General features: G+C 58.9%; 2 protein-coding genes across 2 annotated transcripts; one reads left to right on the forward strand and one right to left on the reverse strand.

Moving 5' to 3' along the window:
- The first annotated feature begins 217 nt into the window (after positions 1–217).
- On the forward strand, positions 218–11,192 carry RASL10B (RAS like family 10 member B). The gene is made up of 5 exons (XM_045986396.1): positions 218–484; positions 1,240–1,299; positions 3,342–3,704; positions 8,088–8,212; positions 8,713–11,192. The coding sequence occupies exons 3-5, from the start codon at positions 3,489–3,491 to the stop codon at positions 8,981–8,983; spliced, it is 612 nt and encodes a 203-aa protein (XP_045842352.1). The 5' UTR covers positions 218–484; positions 1,240–1,299; positions 3,342–3,488; the 3' UTR covers positions 8,984–11,192.
- Positions 11,193–11,711: 519 nt separating this feature from the next.
- On the reverse strand, positions 11,712–19,536 carry GAS2L2 (growth arrest specific 2 like 2). Its single transcript, XM_045983988.1, has 6 exons — positions 19,083–19,536; positions 17,424–17,665; positions 16,403–16,510; positions 15,034–15,130; positions 14,237–14,489; positions 11,712–13,696 (listed from the first exon to the last, which is right to left on the reverse strand). Exons 1-6 carry the CDS (start codon positions 19,465–19,467, stop codon positions 12,163–12,165), a joined length of 2,619 nt encoding a protein of 872 aa, XP_045839944.1. The 5' UTR covers positions 19,468–19,536; the 3' UTR covers positions 11,712–12,162.
- Positions 19,537–20,157: the final 621 nt, after the last annotated feature.

Here is a 20,157-nt window from a genome sequence, read left to right on the forward strand (position 1 = left end):
AAGGCCTCTCCGGTGCCTTCCCGCCACCCCCTCCGGGGAGTGGGGAGCTAAAAATCTGGCGGGGTGGGTCGGGAGGGAGTGCAAAGGAGGCTCGGGGCTCAAGAAGAATTCTTCCCGGCCCGCGCGAGCGAATCTGTCAGGCTCAGGGACCCAGCGGAACGCCAGCCCGACACCGCCACCCCCCACCCCCCCGACCGAGCCGCCGCCGCCGCCGCCCGGCCTTTGCGCTCCCCTCCGCCTCCCTCCTGCCGGCGCGAGCGGGCGGCGCGCTCCGGAGGGAGCGCTGGGCTGGAGGTTTCCTGACCCCTCGGCGCCCGCACCTGCCCTCCGCGCCCGCCGCTGAACCCGCGCCGACTGGGCAGCCGGGGGCGCCCCCACCCGTCTCCCCCCGGGCCGGGGAGCCGAGGGGCAGCGCCGGAGCCCGGGGGGAGCGCGGCCCCGCAGGCCGGCCGGCCAGGGCCGGGGGCAGCTAGGACGGCCCCGGGTAAGCGGCGGGAGGAGGGAAGGCGGGCGGGGCAGGGCCGGGGGCGGGTGGGAGAGTGGTGGCGGTGCCTGGGGGCAGGGGCGAGGAGGGCGGAGGGGGTCGGCGGGCTGGCGGGGAAGCGGCGCGGGGCGGCCACGTGAGAGCGGGAGCTGGCAGCGGTGGGGGGGGGGGGGTGCTGCAAGGTGCTGGAGGCGGAGAGCAGGCAGGGCTCCGGCATCCCCCCCACCAGACTCCCACCAATCAGGTCATGGGGAGCCCAGCAGCCTCCGACGCCCCCACCCGCTCACTCCCACATGAACGTGTGGGGACAAACAGCGGGCAGACCTGTGACTCGGCCCATGGGCCCGCAAAGCCAGGGCCATCAGTCTGGGGCAGGACTCGTGTGTCCAGATCGAGGGAAGGGGACAAGAAGCAGGCTTGGGCCCCCGTATGTGTCCCCCGTCTCTTGCCTCTCTTGCTGGGGCGCTGTCTGCAGACTCACTGCGGAGCGCAGGCCTCCGGGGGGTCGCGCTCAGGGGTGCTGGGCCCTGATTCTCGGGACAGCCCCCTTCAGTCCCCACCCAGCTAGGGACGTTGGGTTAATAGGCACTTAGACCCAAGACTCCTGCCTGAGAAGAGGGAGGGGGCATCGATCACCTCTGAGTCAGGGACAGGGCCACACTGGAGCCTGGTGAGTTCCAGGAGGCTGGCTCCAGCCCAGTGGCCTCTCTTGCACCCCCTCCCTGGCTACAGCACTATCCCCGTTTATTTCCCAGCTATTCTCCAGAAAGGGTTGATTTCTGCGCAGGGAGTGTGGCGTCCAGGAGAATCTGCAGGTAGGACACATCCTAGATGCCTCTAAGTGGCCACACCCAGAGGGAGGTGGGGGGACTCTTCTTGCATTCCTTGCCCTCTCTTCCTCCCCCAGGTGCCCCCCTCCCCAGCTGCTTGTGCTGGTTATGTAATTAACCAAGCGGAGGCTGTCTGCCAAGCTGACAGCGTCCAGGGAGGCCTGAGGGGCCCAGGGCCTGGAGGGATTTATGGGGAGGAGGGACAGGACCTTACCCCAGTGGGAAGCCCTGGGAAGTAGATAACACCTGTTGGAGAAAGGACATCACATGGGGCAAAAGGAATCAGGGTCCTAGTCTTTAGTTGAGAGCTCAGCTGGGTGTGTGGTCTCCACTTGCCTGAGCCTCTGGTTTTGGGTTTTGGTTTTAGCTTCAATAAAACGGGGAGAAGAGTCTCTCTGTCTCTCATACACACACACACACACACACACACACACACACACACGACCACCACCACCACAAGTACATGAGCAGCAGTGGATGGTGACCCTTCCTGGGATTGCTAGGAGTCCCGTCGAGGTTTTAGAAAATCTTAGATGGATGAGGAATCCCTGTACCCAACAGTGGCCACTATTAATTGCACACCTGCTGTTGCGGGCCCTGGGCTTTCCTTTCAGCATCACTTTCACGGCATCACAACACCAGGGGAAGTCTCTGGCCCAAGACCACTTTTTAGGTGGCAGAGCTGGGAGTCAGACCTTGGTGGCTCTCACCCCAAATCCGGCCCTATGTTTTACTAGGCCATATGTACACGTACCCAGTGGACTGGATTTTTTGAGTCAGGCCAGACTGAGGGCCATTCAGCCGTGAACTGGGCATATATGGAAAGAACACGCATCCACAGAGAAGACATGCACACATGGTCCTGTGGGGCTGCAGCCCACCCGTCTGCCCTGGACCCAGGTAGCAGACGCTGGTGTCACCCTCCTGCGATCAGTCCCTGGACAGGAAGTCTCAGGCTTGGTACCAACCTTCCTGGTCACCATCCCTAACAGAAGGAGAAGACAGTTGACTTGGATTATCTCAGGAATAGGGACTCTTAACCTCGCTTCATATATGGGCAGAGCGTAGCCCTCATTGGGTAGGTGATGCACCCTTGGACCACATCTAGGAAACGTCATAGCTGGGGTTTATACCTAAGCTCTAAAGTCACCAAAACTGAGCAAGCAAGGAGCGACTGAACTCAGAATAAGGCCCAAGCCTGTAGCAGCCCTTTCCTGGGCACCTGCTGTGTGCCAGGCCCTCTGAGCTCGGGGGGATGCCAGGGAATGAGATGTAGCCCGTGGACTGTAGGCATGCACCAGCCAGAACTTGACCTTAGAAGTTGGAGGGACTGCAACAACGCTGTGGAGGGGAGTAGCTGCCCTTGGGCCCCCTTCTCGTCCCCTCTTGAATCTTCTCTAAAGCGGGAATACCTGCTTCCCCTGAGGGATCCCGTCCTGCCAATGGCCCTTGTGTGGGTGTGCTAATACCAAGTGCTCCCGGAGTGGCGGGCTCCAGGGCCAAAGCGGTCATCAGTCCAGGCTTCTCACTGGGGGACATTTGGAAACAGGGGATGTTTTGGGTTGTCATGGTAACTTGAGTCGGCTGCTGGCAGGTACCTCCTGGCAGCAGGGCTGTAAGACGTCCTGCCCAATAAAGACCTCTCTCCACAAAATGCTGGGAGCGCCTCCATTGAGCCCCCCTGGACTCGGCTCCCCCCAGGCTCTGTGGGAAAGCTCAGATTGGAGCAAGTCTACTGTGCATTGCTCTGCGCTGCAGCCTGCCTTGGTGGGGGGACGGGGGTGGACCAGACTTGGCCAAGAGTCAGGTCATAATACAGGAAAAAGGGATTCCCACCAGTGGGTGGCGGGGGGAGTGGACGGAGAAGGGAGGATGGAGAGACTCCGGATAGATGCGGCTAGGTGTTCTGGGAGAGGGAAGGCATGCTAAGGGGCAGTGGCAGCTGCAGCTGAGTCCCGGAGGTGGGGAAGTACAGGACAGATCCAGGGAAAAAACGGGCCCACCAAGCCCACCTCTTGTCCCCACAGTCCAGGTGGAGGCCGCAGAGGGCCCAAGGCAAGCAAGGGCAGCAATGGTGGGTCCTGACGGTGGCTGAGCCCCCAGCCCCTGGAATATGCAGCCCGGGGGAGCCCCAGGCAGCGGCGAGGACGCGGTGGCGGAGCGGGGCGGGAGGCATGGTCTCCACCTACCGGGTGGCCGTGCTGGGGGCGCGAGGCGTGGGCAAAAGTGCCATCGTGCGCCAGTTCCTGTACAACGAGTTCAGCGAGGCCTGCGTGCCCACCACCGCCCGTCGCCTCTACCTGCCTGCTGTCGTCATGAACGGCCACGTGCACGACCTCCAGATCCTCGACTTCCCACCCATCAGCACCTTCCCAGTCAACACGCTGCAGGTACGAGGGCCCAGGACCCGCTCCAGCGGGTCTCCAGCCGACCGGGGACTCACTCAGGCAGGTGGCAGCGGTTGGCGGGCACGAGTGGGGTGGGGAGAAGCTGGTCTCCCACCTTTTCTGGGCTCTGGCCCTGTCCCCATCCTCGGGCTCCAAGGGCTCCATGCTGCACCGCAGGCCACCCTGCTTAGAGCCGACATTTGGGTGCCGCTTTATTCCACGCATGTGCCATGAGCGTGTAACATGCTGTGGGCTGGGCACCAGGGTAGATAGGATGGCGTGCAAAACAGATGTGCAGTGTGCTCTCCAGGAACTACTCAACTCACAGTCGGGTGAAGACAAGCAGGCAGTGATCACACACGCAGTAAGTGTGTGCTTGGCGGCCTTGCGTCCGCTGAGTGGGACTGGGCGGGGAAAGGGCAGTGGAAAGCAGGGCAGGGACATTAGATGCTTGCTAGTGTTGCAGGCTCTCAGACCCATGGCGTCTGTAGAAAGGGCAGCAGAAGGAAAAGCCAGGGCCTGGGAAAGGTGGGTTCTTGGAGACGGGAGGCCCCGACCAGTCTTTCATCCAAATGCCTTTCTTTAAGTGATGCTGTGCCCCTTGACCTCCCGACTAGCCCACGGGGCAGCCTTCCTGCAGGGGTTGGATTCCAGTGCTCCCAGTGCCCTGGCTGACAGTGCTCCTTCCCCCAGCCTGCAGGGACCAGGTCCTCCTTCCCTCTCTCTCTCTCTCCCCGCCTCTGATGGCTCAACTCTAAGAGGCATTTGTTCACCTAAGGAAGCCCCTGAAGGGAACGTTTGGAGGTTTCTCTGGAAGGAAAGGCAGGGGTCGTAGCTTGGCCACTTGTGACCACAAAGCCATCCATCTCTGGGGCAGCAGCTCAGGCTCAGCACCATCTTGGCAACTCCGGGCAGGAGGACTGTGGCCCAAGTCCAGGGACACAAGACTATCCCGTCCCAGGTGTGAGGGACCCATACCGAAAACAAAAGCCTGATCTGCCCCTTGGAAACCACGAGGTTGGGGCCGTGTGTCCAGGGTCATGGCCTCGTGCCTCTCCTCCGAGGAGACTTCAACAGAGGCCTTAGTGTGTCCGCAGGCCCCCTGCCAGTCTTGCTCACTGAGCTTGGATTACTTGTTCACATTGTGTTGTAGATTAAATTTTAGTTTAATTCCAGTTTTGGAATAGGTAAGACACAGTTTCAGGCTAAATTTGTATAAAAAAAACAAAAAGGAAAAAGAAAAAAGGAAAAGTTCCAACTGCAAAAAGGTACACCCAGAGAAATCCCAGTCCCGCCCTGCCCTCTTCACCCTGATTCTTGCCCCACTCTCGATGGCCGTCCTTGCTGGATTTTTATTCACACGTCCAGTTTCTTTAAACAAATAAGAAAATGTGTTCTTATTCCACTCCCTTTCTTACAGGGAAAAAAAAAAAGTTCTCCACCTGGTCTTTTTGCTTTACATTATAACTTAGAGATTTTCCCCGAGGGTTGGTATCTGAATGTCGGTAGCATGGTTGTGCCACACCCCCCTGGAGAGAGGGACCATGGCATCCCCTCTTGTTGGACAAGTGTCCAACTTCCAGTCTGCCACACCAATAGCCTGGTCCATGGTCTCTCTGCACACGGGGAGGCGTATCTGTGGAATCAAGCCCCAGAAACTGCATTGCTAGGTCAAAGGATAAATGCAGCTGAGTTTGGAAGGAAAGTTGCATATTCCTGTTGTTGTGAGAGCACCGTATGTGAGCGCTGGTTTCCCTAAAGCCTGGCCATCAGACTCTATTGTCCAATTTGGGGGGTTCTGACAGTCTGATAGATGAGATGTGATCGTCTTGGTGTGGTTTTGGTTTGTGTGTCTGATGATGATTGAAGCTGAACATCTTTTCATAGGCGTAAGAGCTTTTGCATTTCTCTTTCTCACAATTCTTAAGTCCTCTGTCCATCTTTTCTGTTGGGTTGTTGTCCTTTTTCTCCCTGGTTGATCCTGAGTTTTAGAATCTTCTGGATGCCCTGGAGCACAAAAAAAGCGACTTTGAGCAGAGACATACTGAGAAGGGACCCTGTATCCCCAAAGATCAAATATAAAAGCTAAGAATCTTACTGGCCACTGTCTGAGAAGAGAAATACATTCTTCCCCAATGCCAGCAGAAAGGCAGCCCAGGAAAGTGGTCTGAGCCTCAGCGGTTCCCCCTGTAGCCCCTCTCCCGTCAGAGGAGGAAGCTGGTCTTAGAGAAACGAGCAACAAATGCAGGGTCAGCACCCAGGTGGCCGACCCTCCCTCAGCTCCCAGGTCCTTAGAACTGGACTCAGTTTTCCCTGCTCCTCGGTCTTGATGCAGCCCCAAGATGGTCGCTCCCAGCCTGAAACCCCGCACGGAGCTAGCTTGGAAGAAAAGCTGAGCTTTCCTGCTTCCTCCCTTCAATTGGGTGAAGGCACAACCCAAATAATCAGGCGCCTTCCTCCTCTCCGTCTTTGGAGCCCCTAGAGAGCAGTGGGAGGGAAGGCAGCCTGGAGGCCCCCTGGAGGAGGCAGCATGTGGGGGCAGAGGTGAAGCTGTCACCCTCAGAGGCTGGCAGCTGTTCCCTGTCCCCAGCAGAGAGCTGGAAGAAGGTGGGAGCCTCTGTGCCCGTTTCCCGCTTGCTCCCACTCCTCCTGGGGGTGGGAGGAGGAGCCCCATGCACCAAGGGGTCCCAGGCTCCCAGAAGGCAGTGCCCTCTTCCCTGCATCCCTGGCCCGAGAAGCCAGCCCCTGGTTCCCGGCTTTAGATTTGTCCCCAGCATCTTCCCCCCTGCACCAAAGTTAAAACTCAGCACAAAGAAAAGATGCCACATCATCTCCCAGGGGAAATGCACTGCAGCAGCCTCCTGAGTCTTTCAGTTGGGATGTGCTTTTCTGCAGCCTGACTGACCTCTCCACCAGGCTGGCCACCAGAGTCTTTCTTCTTTCATTCCTGCTCTGAGGTAGAGAGCCCAGCCCTAGTCCTCTGAGCCTGGCCCCTGCCCCAAGGCAACTCAGAAGCCAGCAGGGCACCGGCCTGCCCCTCCTCTGTGTCTTTTGCCCAGGCCCTCAAGGGAGAAGAGCCTGGTGCCCTCTGTCCTCGGAGGCCTCCCCCTCCTCCAACGTCAGAGATCTCCTCTTTCCACACACCCGTTGCCTTCAACTGCTCTTGCATTTGCCATCTGCTGGAAGGTTAACCGGCTAATTAATCTCTCTCTCTCTTTAAAGATTTTATTAATTTACTTGACAGAGATCACAAGTAGGCAGAGAGGCAGGCAGAGAGAGAGGGGGAAGCAGGCTCCCCACTGAGCAGAGAGCCCTGTCCAGGACCCTGGGATCAAGACCTGAGCCGAAGGCAGAGGCTTAACCCTCTGAGCCACCCAGGCGCCCTGGCTAATGAACCTCTTAAGGAATCTTCTCTTAAGTACACTCAGCCTTTCTAGCATTCAGCACACTCGGCCTCTTCCTCTGGAGCAGCAGCACCTCCCCGAGAATTTGCCATAAGCATTCAGGAACCTCTCTCTCCCCAGAGCTGCCCTTGGGCCCTGATCTAAGTCAGCCCCCACTATGCAGCTAGTCTCGGTCTTTTTCTCCTCAAGTCTTCTCCTTCTCAGTCCTGAGGGCAGCGTGGAACAAACAGAAGGAGCACTTCTGGGTAGCAATCTCAGGGCAGTGCTGTAGGCTGGAGTTGCACGGATCCCAGCATGGGGGGGGGGGCGGTGTCAAGGCCACAGAGAGCTCACCTCACCAGCCTAAGTAGTGCAATGAAAGAGCCTGCTGAGAACCAACACAAAAACAAGGAAGGCCTGGCTGGCTCTCACCCTCTTGGGACTTTACAGCAGAACTGGGGATGGAAACAGCTCTAATAGCCAACGTAGAATCAGAGTGTTGTTAGCACACAAGAAATGAAGGGAGTAGTCCCCTGCTTGCAGGAAGGCTCCCTGGAGGAGGAAGAAGCATTTTCAACTGGAAAACGGAGGATTTCAACAGATGGAACAACTAGCTCAGAGGGCTTGGCTCTTAGAGGCAGGCACATGACACATGTACGTGAACAGAGGACTGAGTGGATGGAGGAATGCGTGAATGGTTTGGGCGATAAAACGGGACAAGGCAGATCTCAGCTCCAGAAGGGCACACGACAGTGAGTGCCCGGACCCCTAGCGGTCAGGCAGTGGGACCTGCCCTATCCTGGCTTGGAGGTGGGGAAGCCGCTGCTGCAGCAGGGAGCTTCTCCATTCTGCTCTGGGCCAGGCCTCCTAGGGATGCGTGGGTGTGGGAGGCTTGAGGTGCAGTGGCAGGACGGAATGCCCTCTGTCTATGCCTGGAGGTGGCTGGGGGCAAAGGGAGCCCTCAGGGTTGCTCTGACCTTGGCACTGGCTGCGGGTGTTGCAGGAGTGGGCAGACGCCTGTTGCAGGGGACTCCGCAGCGTCCACGCCTACATTCTGGTCTACGACATCTGCTGCTTTGACAGCTTTGAGTACGTCAAGACCATCCGCCAGCAGATCCTAGAGACGAGGTGAGGGGCCACCTCAGTGGGGACCCCAGTGCTACCCACAGCCCTGGAAAGGGTGCAGGGGGGGCGGGGGGGACAGGGCATTGGTGATGTACCCTCTGGTTCCTGCACAGACATCCAGACGTACACATTTTATTATCCCTATTCCTAAACACTCACTTTGGGATTCTTACCATGGGGTGGCTGACTAGTCTAACGCAGTGGTTAAGAGCAGGGGCTCTGGGAACAAAACTGCCAGGGCCACGTATCTGTTAACTTTAACCCAGTTAACAGATAAGCCTCGGGTTTCTCATCTGTCAAATGGGGATAACAGACCCGCCTTTTAGATCAGTTGTTCCCCTTAGAGAACATAAGGCACCCCGAGGGCTGAGCACTGTGCCCGGAACAGAGGGAGGATGGTAGTTGCAGTCTTGACCAGGCACAGCCTGCCCTTCTTGAAGTCCAGGGGTTGGGAGACCCGGCTGTGGTGAGTTCTGAGATCTCCACCCGCTCCCACCCCGCAGGGTGATCGGCACCTCGGAGACGCCCATCATCATCGTGGGCAACAAGCGGGACCTGCAGCGCGGGCGCGTGATCCCGCGCTGGAACGTGTCACACCTGGTGCGCAAGACCTGGAAGTGTGGCTACGTGGAGTGCTCGGCCAAGTACAACTGGCACATCCTGCTGCTCTTCAGCGAGCTGCTCAAGAGCGTCGGCTGCGCCCGCTGCAAGCACGTGCACGCCGCCCTGCGCTTCCAGGGCGCGCTGCGCCGCAACCGCTGCGCCATCATGTGACGCTGCGCCCGCTCGAGGCCGCACCCCGACCGGCCAGGCGGGGGCCGCCTCCCGGGGACTGCGGGGTGGCTCGGGCGGGGAGCGCCGGGGAAAGACTCGGGCTGGTCCGCCCTGGCAAGCCCCCGCAGCCGCGGGCCCTGCGGGGAGAGGTGGAGGGTGAGGGGAGCCTCCTGCGACGGCCGGGTCCAGCCCCTCTCCGCATCCGTCTTCCTGGGCCCGCCGCCTTTAGTGCTGTAGCTAGCGCCGTGTGCCCGGCCGGGCCCCAAGGGGCGCCTTGACCTTTTGGGATCGGGAGGGTGAGCGCGGGGCTTGGGGGTGGGGAGGTGCTGCCTTGGCCGTGGGGGCCCCACCCGTCTTCTCCAGAGAGTGTCTGTCATTGCCCTGCATCTTCTTTCCCCGTGTCTGTCTGCCCAAGCATCTGTTGGTCCTTAGCTATCTTATCCACCCTCCGCTCCGCCTTCCCCAGCTCCGTTCACAGGGCTCTCATTTCGTTCATCCCCTTGTCGCAGATCCTGGCAGCTTCTCTATGAGGCCAGCCTTTGGACCGTCCGTACCACCGGCACAGGGCAGAGAGATGCAGGTGGCCCAAGGACCCTAATCGGGGTCCGAGGGTTGAGGTCCTAGGTCAGTCAGGAGGAGAAGGCTGAGCTCTCCCCCTTCCAGGGAGATCTCCCCGCCCAGCAACCCCCAGAGACACAACAACCTACCTTCCAGCCTTAACTCGATGGTCCATCCCTGCTGGGTGCCCCTCATCCCCTTCCTGACCCCAAAGCCAGATCACCCCCTGGGTTACAACTTTTTTCTTGATGGAGTGTGGAGAGGGAATCCCCCAAAGGATAAATTTATTTCCACAATGCCAGGTTCCAGCCCTCTATTCCCTCCTGCATTGGGTGGTCTGCAAGATTGGGGGATGTTGGGTTTGGGGGGCTGGTGGTGGGCAAGGTGGTGCCTCCCGGGGTTGGGAAGGGGTGGTTAGGCTGTACTAGTGAAGACTCTTATCTCCCCCATCCCACTCCAGTCTGACTGCCCCAGATTCTGCCTGCCTTGAATCTCAGATTTTCTCTGATAAATATGGGGAGGGGCAGAACCAGGAAAAGAATTATGGGGACCCCTGTGCTTGGGGGAGATATGCCCACACCCCCACCCCTCGATAGAGGCCCTCAGGATCTGATACGCCCTTATCCCAACATCAGTTGGCCCTACGCCCTGACTCACTCCACCCCATTTTCTCCGGCTGCCTGGCCGGTTTCTACCTCTCGTCACCGGAGCTGATCACTGTCAGTTTTGTACCGATTTAGAAATAACAAAATCCATGAAGATATTAGGACCGGCCTGAGGGATTATTGGGGTACTTGGAGGATGGGAACAATGGTGCGTGTCCCCTGCCCCTAGCTGAGTTCTCCTTGAGGCTAAGTCCTGAGCCCTGGTGTGGTAGGATGATAGGAAGGTCCCTCGTTAGAAGAGGGGCAGATAAATCAACCCAGCCTCAATGTAGCCAAGCTGCAGTGTATAGACCAGAAAATCAGGTAGCCCAGAGTGGTGATGGAGCAGATTTGGGGGAGGGGTCATGGGTAGGGAATTTATCCAGATCCAGTGTGAGAGGGAATCTGATTCTCCCTTCCACTTCCCCAGCTGATCCTCCCTCCATCCGTGGGGTGTAGCACAGTGCTGCAGTGACTGCCCTGACCTTGGACAGTCCAGTATTTCTGGGTTCTAGTCCCTGCTGTGTTGCATGACTTTGGGCAAGTGACCCACCCTCTCTGAGCCTCCCTCTGAAACAGAGGAGGTGGCTCCCCTTCCCCACACCTCTAGTGGCTGGGAGGGTAAGGAAGAGGGCCTGCCCCCTTTTATCCCCTGCATCCCTGCCCCCTGGTGCACCCAGGGGATGGGGTGAGGGATGGCAGCATCTCACCTGCCCCATCATTGTCACCCCCAGCTGAGGCACCTGAGGTGGGCATGGGGGACCCAGGCCTCTGGCTGCCCCTTATGGGAGCCATTGGAATGTATTGCCTGTCCGGCCCCCCTCACCCCCTTCACTGCACTCCAGGTATTTGATTTTTATTCCCTCCACCCCCATTCTGAGTGTCTGTCCGCCCCCCCCCCCCAATCAGGGTTTCCCACCACAGGGTCTGGAAGTGTGTATGATGCCCATTGCGCTGTGATCGGAAGTCAGATTAAAAATCAGGGAGTGTTTTCCCTTGTTTCTGTACAAGATGTTGGCTCAGTTCCTGCCCTGGGAGGGAGAGGGCTCCCCTTCGGGGCTTGCCTGCTGAGCTCGGCTGTGGGAGGACTGTCAGGGTGAGGAGGCTGCTCTGAGTCCCAGAGCCTGGGTCAACCAGAGAACTAAGAAGTTGGGGACTCACCTCTCCACCTAGCCTCTGAGCACTCCCACACTGATCAAAACCATCCAGAGGGGAAGTGAGAGGTCTCCCCCCAACACTCTCAGGAAAACTTTCATAACTGGGCTCAATCCCAGCTCCTGCTGCTGTGTCTTTGTTCCCAGTTAGGGCTGCAGCCCCTTCGTGGCTGTAGATGTGATAAGAACTCTCCACTTTGACTTGGAGTGATCTCAGTTTCTAAAACCCAGAGCAAAGCTTTGAAGTCCTGCAGGCGTGTGTGTCCCTGTCCTTGGTCCTGACACATAAGTGGCTTCTCGGAGAGAAGGGCCCTCTGGCAAGGTTGGCTGAGCCTCAGGAGATGAGACCTCTGTCACTCCCCCTGCCCCCGCCCCACTCCCTGTCCTTCATCCCCTTCCACTCCAGTGGGTAACGCTTGAAGCTATACCTTCCTGCACCTGGGGAAATGCTTGAAACTGTGCCTTCTGCACCACCACAATCCTTGAGTGACGGACTCAAGAAGCTTGGGACTCAGGAACAGTCCCATAAGTGTTTAATAACTTACAAGAGTTATGGAAATGGTGGCTGTGGCCAGAGGCCAGGAGTTTGGGGAGCTGTTCTGGGAGAAGGCAAGAAGACCTAGGGTGTCCTGGAGTTGGAGTGAGAGACTGAACCGGTATTTGTCTTCTGACCCCATCCATACCCTCTCCCTTGCCAAGGCCCTGGATGGAGGTGAGGGATCTTCCTCTCTGTTCCTGCAGCTGGGAGTCCAGTGGATAGCTGGCATCCTTTTCACTTCCTTCTCCCCCACACTCACAGGCTCAGGGCTGGGAAGGCTCCTCCTCAGACCCAGGACTCCTCCTCAGGTAGGAGTGGGGCTTGATCAAGCTGCTGGGGATCCCCGCCCTGGGGGCTGCTCTTCAGTGGGACAGCTGGTTCTCCCTTCTTCTTTCCTTCCTCCTCCTCCCCTGCTGAGGCTCCATCCACCCCCACTCCCTTGGTGCCCAATGCTGCTCGCCCCAATCTGCCCCTGGGGAGTGCCCTGGCTGAACCCACGTGGAGGTAAGCCAGTGGCCTGGGGATGCGTGAAGGCTGCTTCCCAGGCCTGTGGTCTGTCCGCGGCCGGATTCTGGGCCTCAGCTTTAGCTTGTAGATGGATGGGACCCTCTGGGGCTTTCGGAGTGTTCTCTTAATCTTGGCTGGACATCCCTGGGTTTTGTCAGAATTGGGGGCTGAGGGTGAAGGTGTGGGGGCTTCCAGGTTGGCTGACACAGTGGGGCCTGAGCATTCCTGCCTTCCCGGAGCTGGTCCCTTCTTCATCCCGGTGCCCTTGGCACTCAGGCTTGCCTTTACCTTTGGCCCACTCTCTTTGGCTCCCAGTTTCCCTTTGGGGCCTCCTGGGCCTTTGGTAACAGCTAGCTTACGGGAGCCTGTAGAGGCTGACTTCCAGGCTCCCAGGTCCACTTTAACAAGGGGTGGGGGGCCCTGAACCAGTTCTTGGATGACTTTGTCATAAGGGCCCCCAGGCTCAGGCCACCGCCCACCTAGGCTGGGGACATAGACTCCACTTCGAGGGATGACTCCAGACCCTGTGCCCTGGGGGCAGGCACCCCCCACCTCTAGCAGTGTCATATTGGCCAAAAGCTCCTCCTCGAGACTATGGTAGACAGCTTGATCCTTGGTTGCCCCCAGGGGAAGGGGAGGGTATCGCTCCTCCCACTCCTGTGGGCCCAGGCCCCAGGGCTCCCCAGCTCTTGATGTCACCTGGCTGTCCGGCTTCTGGTCCCCTTGTCTCGCATCCACAGAGAAATCCCCATGTCTGCATCCAGCCAGGTCCCCAGGGACAGCCCTTGGGATGGGGTCACTCCCCAAATCTGTCATGGGACCTCCACCGGCAATACCTGAAAAGCTGCTTCCTGGGGTGGGGGGGCGGGCAGGGCGCAGCTGGATAGGGAGCTTGGTGGGCCCTTTAACAGGGGACAGAGAACGTACAGGTGGTGGCTCCCTGAGCTGGGAGGAAGCACCCTCAGCCTCACCCCTGGGTGGTGGCCTGAGGCCCATGGGCTTGGCTGGGCTGGAGGAACGAGGAAGCGGAGACAGTCCTCTTGCTGGTGTCCTTTTGGCAGTGGCTTCAGGCGCTTGGAATCTCTGGGAGGCGGAGGCCCTGGAGTGAGTTCCCTGGCTGTCTGTCTCCTCACGAAAGCAAGATGTGGGAGTCGTTCCTCTGGGATGTTCAGAGGAGTATCTCTCCTCTCTCTTCCCCGGGGAGCTCCACTGTGGGGCTCGGCCCCTATGGGAGGATGAGGAGTGGGGGCTGGGTGGGCTGTCCCCAACTGGCAGCTGCCTCCAAGACAGGATGGGTGACTGATCCTGGAGTCTGAAAGGGAGAATCATAAGGCCAGCAGGACCGTCTCATCCAGTCCCCTGGCTCGAGGAAGGGATGACATTTCCCCAGCCAGGACACCAAGGAGGCCAGACTTCATGCTGAATGAAACAAATGCTCTCTGTCCCTCTGTGCCTGCCGGAGTCTTCCTTATGACAGAAACTGTTCAAGTTTATTCTCCCTCATTCCCCTGTGTAGCAGATAGAAGCCTGGTTTGGACCCTGGGTTATTTCGGGTCCCACAACTACAAGTTCCCAATCTTGGGGGAGGGGGCGTCTGAGTGTGTGTTCTACTGTGAAATGGCAGAAGGTCCTTGGGAAATCTCTATGGGCCTTTATGGGCCTCAGCTTCTTCATCTATGTAATGGGAGGGTGTACAAAAAAGCTAGATGATCCTAGGTGGGTGCCTTTTTGGTTCTGAACACCTAGGGTAGGGGCACCGCCAGGAGACCTGCTTCCTTTATCTTGGGGGGGCCCTCTGAGAATGTGGACTCCAAAGAAGAGAGAGACCCTGCTCTGCCCCTCTCCCTTATACCTCAGGAATGGTGTTGTCTCTCGGGAAACTCCCACCTCTGCTCCCCGTTTACAGTGGGTTCTAGGGGAGGAGGCGGCTGGGGGCCTCAGCTTCCGGCCTGAAGAGGTATATGTCTTCCAGTCCACGGGGGGCAGCGGGCTCTGGGAACGGCTGATCGTCATCGTAGGTTGGGGCAGCGAGGGCCCATCCTGCACCCTCACCTCATGCTGCACCGGTGGGACGGGGGGCTTCTGGAAACTGCCCGTCTTGTGTGCTACCCACACAGTCCCCCCAAGAGACAGGAGAGGAGGAATGGGTTAAGTTCCTGCTGATAAGGCCCACTGTTCTGCCCTAGCTGTCCCATGCCCCGAACCCACATTAGAGACAGTAAGACCTACAGTGGCAGCGCCAGAACTTCCTTATAAGAGTTCAGGGGACGAAATCTGGTCAGGGGCCCCAGTTCGGGGTGCTAATGGAGGTTACGGGAGGACTAAAGAACCCTCCAAGTCATAATTGGTGCCTTCACCGTGCACAACAAAGCCAGACCTCAGCCCCGCCAAGAGGCCCCTGACCAAATGCTGATTCTGTGTGTTTGGCACCATCTTGTGGCTAAGACTGGTATTGCATGAGGGCTGCCTCCCTCGTCATACCAGTCTCTTTAAAAACAAAACCAAAAAAACACCAGTACCTTCTATAGTATCTTCCTTTCTCCATCCCCCCATACTTCTTGCCCCTGGAGATCAGACCTGCCTCCTACCTCTGCTTCTGGCCTCCCGACCCAGAGCCACAGGGAGGGGACGGACTCTCAGGGGACTCACAGAGGGATGTGCACCGGCAGGGGTCATGTTTGTCCAGATAATGGCTGAGGGTGTCCCAGCCGCCCCCCACGCGCACCATCACGTGGTTCCGGAGGATCTGTAGGGGACAAGGATGAGGCTGGGGGCAGGATGGAGGGCGTCTCCTCTTCCTGGAGCAACCTACTGTTTTCCAGGAGGCACCCCTATCCATGAACACACGATCACGAAGGTTCTCCTTGCACAGGTGTATTGTTGGGGGGTGGGGGGCGTTGTGTATTTTGCAGCCTGCCTCTCCTCCACAGCTAGCATCGGATAACACATGTTGTCAAGGGTGGCGGCCAGGCTGACAAACAGACCCCACAGCTGGATGAGGGATCTCACAAGCACTGTGCACCCTGGCCCCGGAGCACTCTCTTTTCTCCCTTCACTGGAAAGAGATTTTCACCTGCACATGACTGTATCAGAAATGTGGCCCAGGGGCACCCGGGTGGCTCAGTTGGTTAAATGTCTGACTCTTGAGTTTGGCTCAAGTCTATCTATCAAGTCTATCTCAGGGTTGTAAGATTGAGCCCTACATCGGGCTCTGTGCTGAGTGCGGAGTTTGCTTGGGACATTCTCTCTCCCTCTATGCCCTGCCCACCCCACCCCACACCCCTGTCTCTAAAAAATGGTCCCACTTTGCTCCGTAATGGATGTGTCAAGGAATCCTGGAGTGCCATCCACCCCACTCTGGGACCCTGGGACAGGTCACAGTCTCTCCGGGTTTCCATTTCCTCAGCTGAAATCCCTTGTCCTGACCTACTTCATAGAGCTCTTGGTTCAGGGTCTGGGTGAGGACCCAGGAAGCTGGCTCCATCTCCAATAATGGCCTGCAATCAAGGAGAGGGCTTGGCCAAGCCTCTAGGTACAATCTGTTTCTGGTGAGGCGTGCTGCTGCTCCCTTTGCAGGATATACCAAGCCAGGCAAGTGAGGTATGGACGATGGGGCCCGTGTGGCTGGGCTGTGCACTGAACACAAACTTGGGGTTCTCATGCCCCTTGCTCTGACCAAGCCTGTGGATGGAGTGGAGGCAAAGGACATTCAGGAGTACCCGTCATACTCCATTGCTGCCTGGACACCCATCTGCACTGGGCTAAGATGGAGAAGATGGGGGCAGGGTTCTGGCTGCCCTAATGGGAGGAAGGGGTAGGATCACCAACTTTGCCAACTTTTTGCCAACAATTTCCCTTCCGGGAATTCCACAAGGGAGAGAAAGAAAGCCCCAAGGCCTGATAGGTTAGGGTGAGTGGTGACTTCCTGTCCTTGCCCTCAGTCCTGGGCAAGATCCCATGAAAAGCATCCCTATTCTGCTGATCCAGGGGACACCCCAACTCTGGTCCCCAGACTTACCCGGATGAAGATGAGGGTGTTAGAGTCCCCCACGCGGTACTTCCCCTCAGACACTTTGACCATGGAGAACTGAACTGGGCACGTGCAGCGGCTCACGAGGCTCCGAACCTGTGGGCAGTGGTAAATGTCTCAGTCTCCCCTCTGCACAGGTGCCCAAGCTCCTTACCGCCTACCCTGGGTCAAGCCCAATGAAGAGTAGCCTGCCTGTCCCCAGAGCCAGCCTCCAAGTTTCTACTGAGGTCAGGGCTGGGGGCTCTGCTGAGGTCAGGGCTGGGGGCTGAGAAACGAGTGCAGAAGACTTTTAATGTCCACGGAGAAGGAGCCCTCGAGTGCCTATAGTCCAAGTGCCCTTGTGGGTCAGTGGAGAAATGATGAAGGAGGTGGACTTGAAATCTGACAGGCTTCGGCTGGAGTCCTGCCTCCACCGCACCACAGGCCTTGGGCAAGTTAAGGAACCTCCCTGAGCTCGACTCCTGGGTAGTAGAGACGGGTTAATCCCAGTAACCTCCTCTGCAGCGCCCCCCTCAGTGCCAGACACCGTTCCGAGTACTTCCTATACGCTGGCTTGTTTAATAGTCAGCGGCCATAGAAACAGGGGGCCAGTTACACCTCCACGCTACGGATAAGGGAACTGAGGCACAGGGAGGTTAAATAAATTGCCCCAAGTCACACAGCCGCGGAACAGTGGAACTAAGACTTGAACTGAGGCGTTGGAGACGGTGCCAGAGGCTGTGGTCTCAATAGCCGTCTGGCGGGGGCTCAGTGAGAGAGATCTAGAGCGCGGGATCTAGAGCGCGGGATTTAGATGAAAACGTAACAAGCAGCTTAGCTGGGGCGATATGTGATGAGAATCGAGGCCCCGAGTGGAACACCGCTGACCCAAAGCCGCACCGAGAATTCATTCGCGGGTGGGGGTGGGGCGCTGGGGCCCGAGAAGTAGGAGGTCCGACCCGGGCGCGCTGCGGGGAGGGGGCGGGGCGGGACGGGGTGGGGCCTGGAGGGCGTGTCCAGAGCCGCTCACCAGCTGGTCCAGGTGGCGGAAGTGGCAGGGCTGCCGCGCTGGGGGCGCGGGCGGCGGCGGGTCCGGCGGGGGCAGGGCCAGCTCCTGCCGCAGCTCCTCGTCGATCTCCTCCTCCAGCCGCACCAGGGTGGGCGCCGCCACGCCGAAGCGCCAGGCTCGGCGGCCCAGCTCCAGCAGGCACAGCACCACGTTCTTCACGTTCTTGCGTAGCACCAGGTCCTCGGTCTCGAACATCACCACCTCTGGCGAGCGGGGCGGAGGGGGGAGGGGGAGCAGGCAGCCTGAGCCCCCTGCTGGCCTCCGCCCAGCAGAGTAGCTGGTAGAGCCCTGGGGCGGTCCCAGGCGCGGGCTGGAGGCACCACGGAGGGGTAGGTGGGGGTGGGGGCTCGGATCGCCGGGTCTGGGGGTCAGGCCGGCCCCTAGGAGGGGTCTGAGCAGAATTGTTCAGTCACTCAGGGCAGAGCCCGTGGCCCGCCTAACAGGGCAGGCTGGTGTGAGAAGAGGTGACACAGTCAAGCAGAGAAGCCCGGAGCCCCACTGTGGACCAGCCCCACCTTGCCCTTTCTCTACTCCGTTTGGCAATAGGGGTCTCCGAGTCAGAAGCAGTTTGTTCTGCCTCCTACCCGCAAGGCTCATCTCTAATATCCAGCAGACATCTGGAACGCAGCCCTCACCCCACAAGTAACCAGGCAAGGTGAGCCTGACTGCCCGAATTGGAGTCCCGATTCTCCCACCCAGCAGCTGGTGTCCTTGGGCTAGTCCCTGAGCCTCAGTCTCCTCCTCTGTAAAGTGGGGTGTAGACTATTTCAGGGGGATTCTGTGAAGACAGTCGTTAGGTGTCTGCAGGCAGGATCTGGCTACATGGGAGGTGCTCGGTCAGACACTGGCTTTTCTCAGCCGGCCCGTCCTGCTCCGCACTGCCTTGCCAGCAGCCAGGAGCGGGGCCTGACTCTTCCCTCCGCCTCACCTCACACTCCTTTTGGCCTGGAGGATGGCACAACATCCGGCTTCCTCCCACTAGGCCTAGGAGATGAGGGACCCTGTCCTGTCCCTCGCCTGTGCCTCACAAGCTTCAGCTCAGCTGGCCCCACCCTAATGTCCACTTGCCTGCCTCCCTGTCCTCCCCCCAGCCCCCCCCCCAGCCCTGTGCCCTCACCCACCCTGGCTTCTCCCAGTCATCCAAACACAGCACCTTCTTTGTGCCTTTGCCCCTGCTGTCCCCTGCCTAGAATTCCCTTTCCCACAAACTTCTATTTGTTCCCCAAAACTCAGCTTAAATCTTCCTCTTCTGAGTGGCCTTTCTTGGCCCCCACTCCCCACCCGTTTCCTCCTCTGGCTCCTCAACACATAGACTTCTGTTTGGGGCTTTTAGCACACTGGGCTGTGATTTGTGAATCTGTTCATCTGTCTCTCTTCCTAGCATGAACTCTTTGGACACTGGGTCTCAGTCCTCTTGGTCCTTTGTGCCCAGCACAAAGGAGATAGGGACTAAGCGTATGTTTGTTGAATGAGGGCATCATTCAATCAACACATTTATGTACTGGCTCGAAGCCAATGAGGAAAGTGGACCTGGTTCCTGCCTTCTAGTGCTCGAGCCTTAGAGAGGAGGTGGGTTCTGGCAGGATAGGGGCGAGGGGAGGCGGAGGCAGGATGGTTTACCTTGGATGCCCATCTCCTTTCGACACCACTGGATGAAGTTGGAGACATTGTCCCGGGCCTGGAAGGTACCTGGCTGGGCAGCCTCATTGCAGGAAACCCCAGCCCGTGGGAGGGGAATCCTTTGGGCTCGGGCAGGAGCCTCAGCCAGGAAGGCCAGGGCGGCCTCAGTGATGGTGTTGGCATGCCGGCACAGCACCAAGCCTGTCTCCAGGACCTGCAGGAAGTTGGAGGCGTCGATGTCCAGCCCGTAGAGATCCCGAAGCCACTCTGCCAAGTCCTCCATCATGGCTTCCAGGTACTGCTCGCTGGACTTAAAGGGCCGGATGCTATGCACTGGTGGCCCCAGGGTCCCAGGCCTCCTCCCGCGTCCCCCAGGCCGAGGCATGGTTGGACCTCAGCAGGGAGGAGATGGGTACCTGTCTTCACTCCTGCTACCTGCTGGGCCTTGGCTGGTTCTCCCTGACTCAGGGGTGCCCCTTCTACCCTCCGTGAGCCCAGGACTTCCGGCTCTGCTACTTGCCGCCGCCGGCCTCGGCCGGGCCCCCGCCCCCCCACATTCCTCAGTGCCTGCCGGAACTTTCCCTGCTTGGTGGCCCTGCAGTGACCTCACTCTCGGGCTGCCCAGTTCGCCCAGAGTTCATCACCTCCCAGGACAGACGGAGGTGAGGACACTGCTCTCTCCCCACCAGGACTAGACTGGTCCAGCAGGCTGCCTCCCACCCCCCAGCGGCCGGCAGCAGTGGAACCCCGAGCCCCGCTGTCAGGCTGTCAGCCTCTCCGCTCTGCTTTCCCCTCCGCTCCTTGGAGACAGCGCTGCTACAAACACTCCTCCTTAACCCGTCGAGGCAGCCAGCCAAGGACTGCCCCGTGCAGCCCGCCCTGACCCTTGGAGCAGGGAGGGAAGGCTGGGGCTGGTTTCTCTCCCTGGGTTGAAGGACGGGGCTTCGGGGGGGCTGGGGAGTGGGGGAGGAAAGCAGGGCCGGGGTTGCTGAGCCCCTTGGTGTTTAGCAAGCACTGCAAGGTGGGGCTGAAGGAGACGCCGCACGATAGTCTGAAGACAGGACTTCACGCCTGG

This window comes from Meles meles, chromosome 18, assembly GCF_922984935.1.
Source record: "Meles meles chromosome 18, mMelMel3.1 paternal haplotype, whole genome shotgun sequence".
NCBI lineage: Eukaryota > Metazoa > Chordata > Mammalia > Carnivora > Mustelidae > Meles > Meles meles.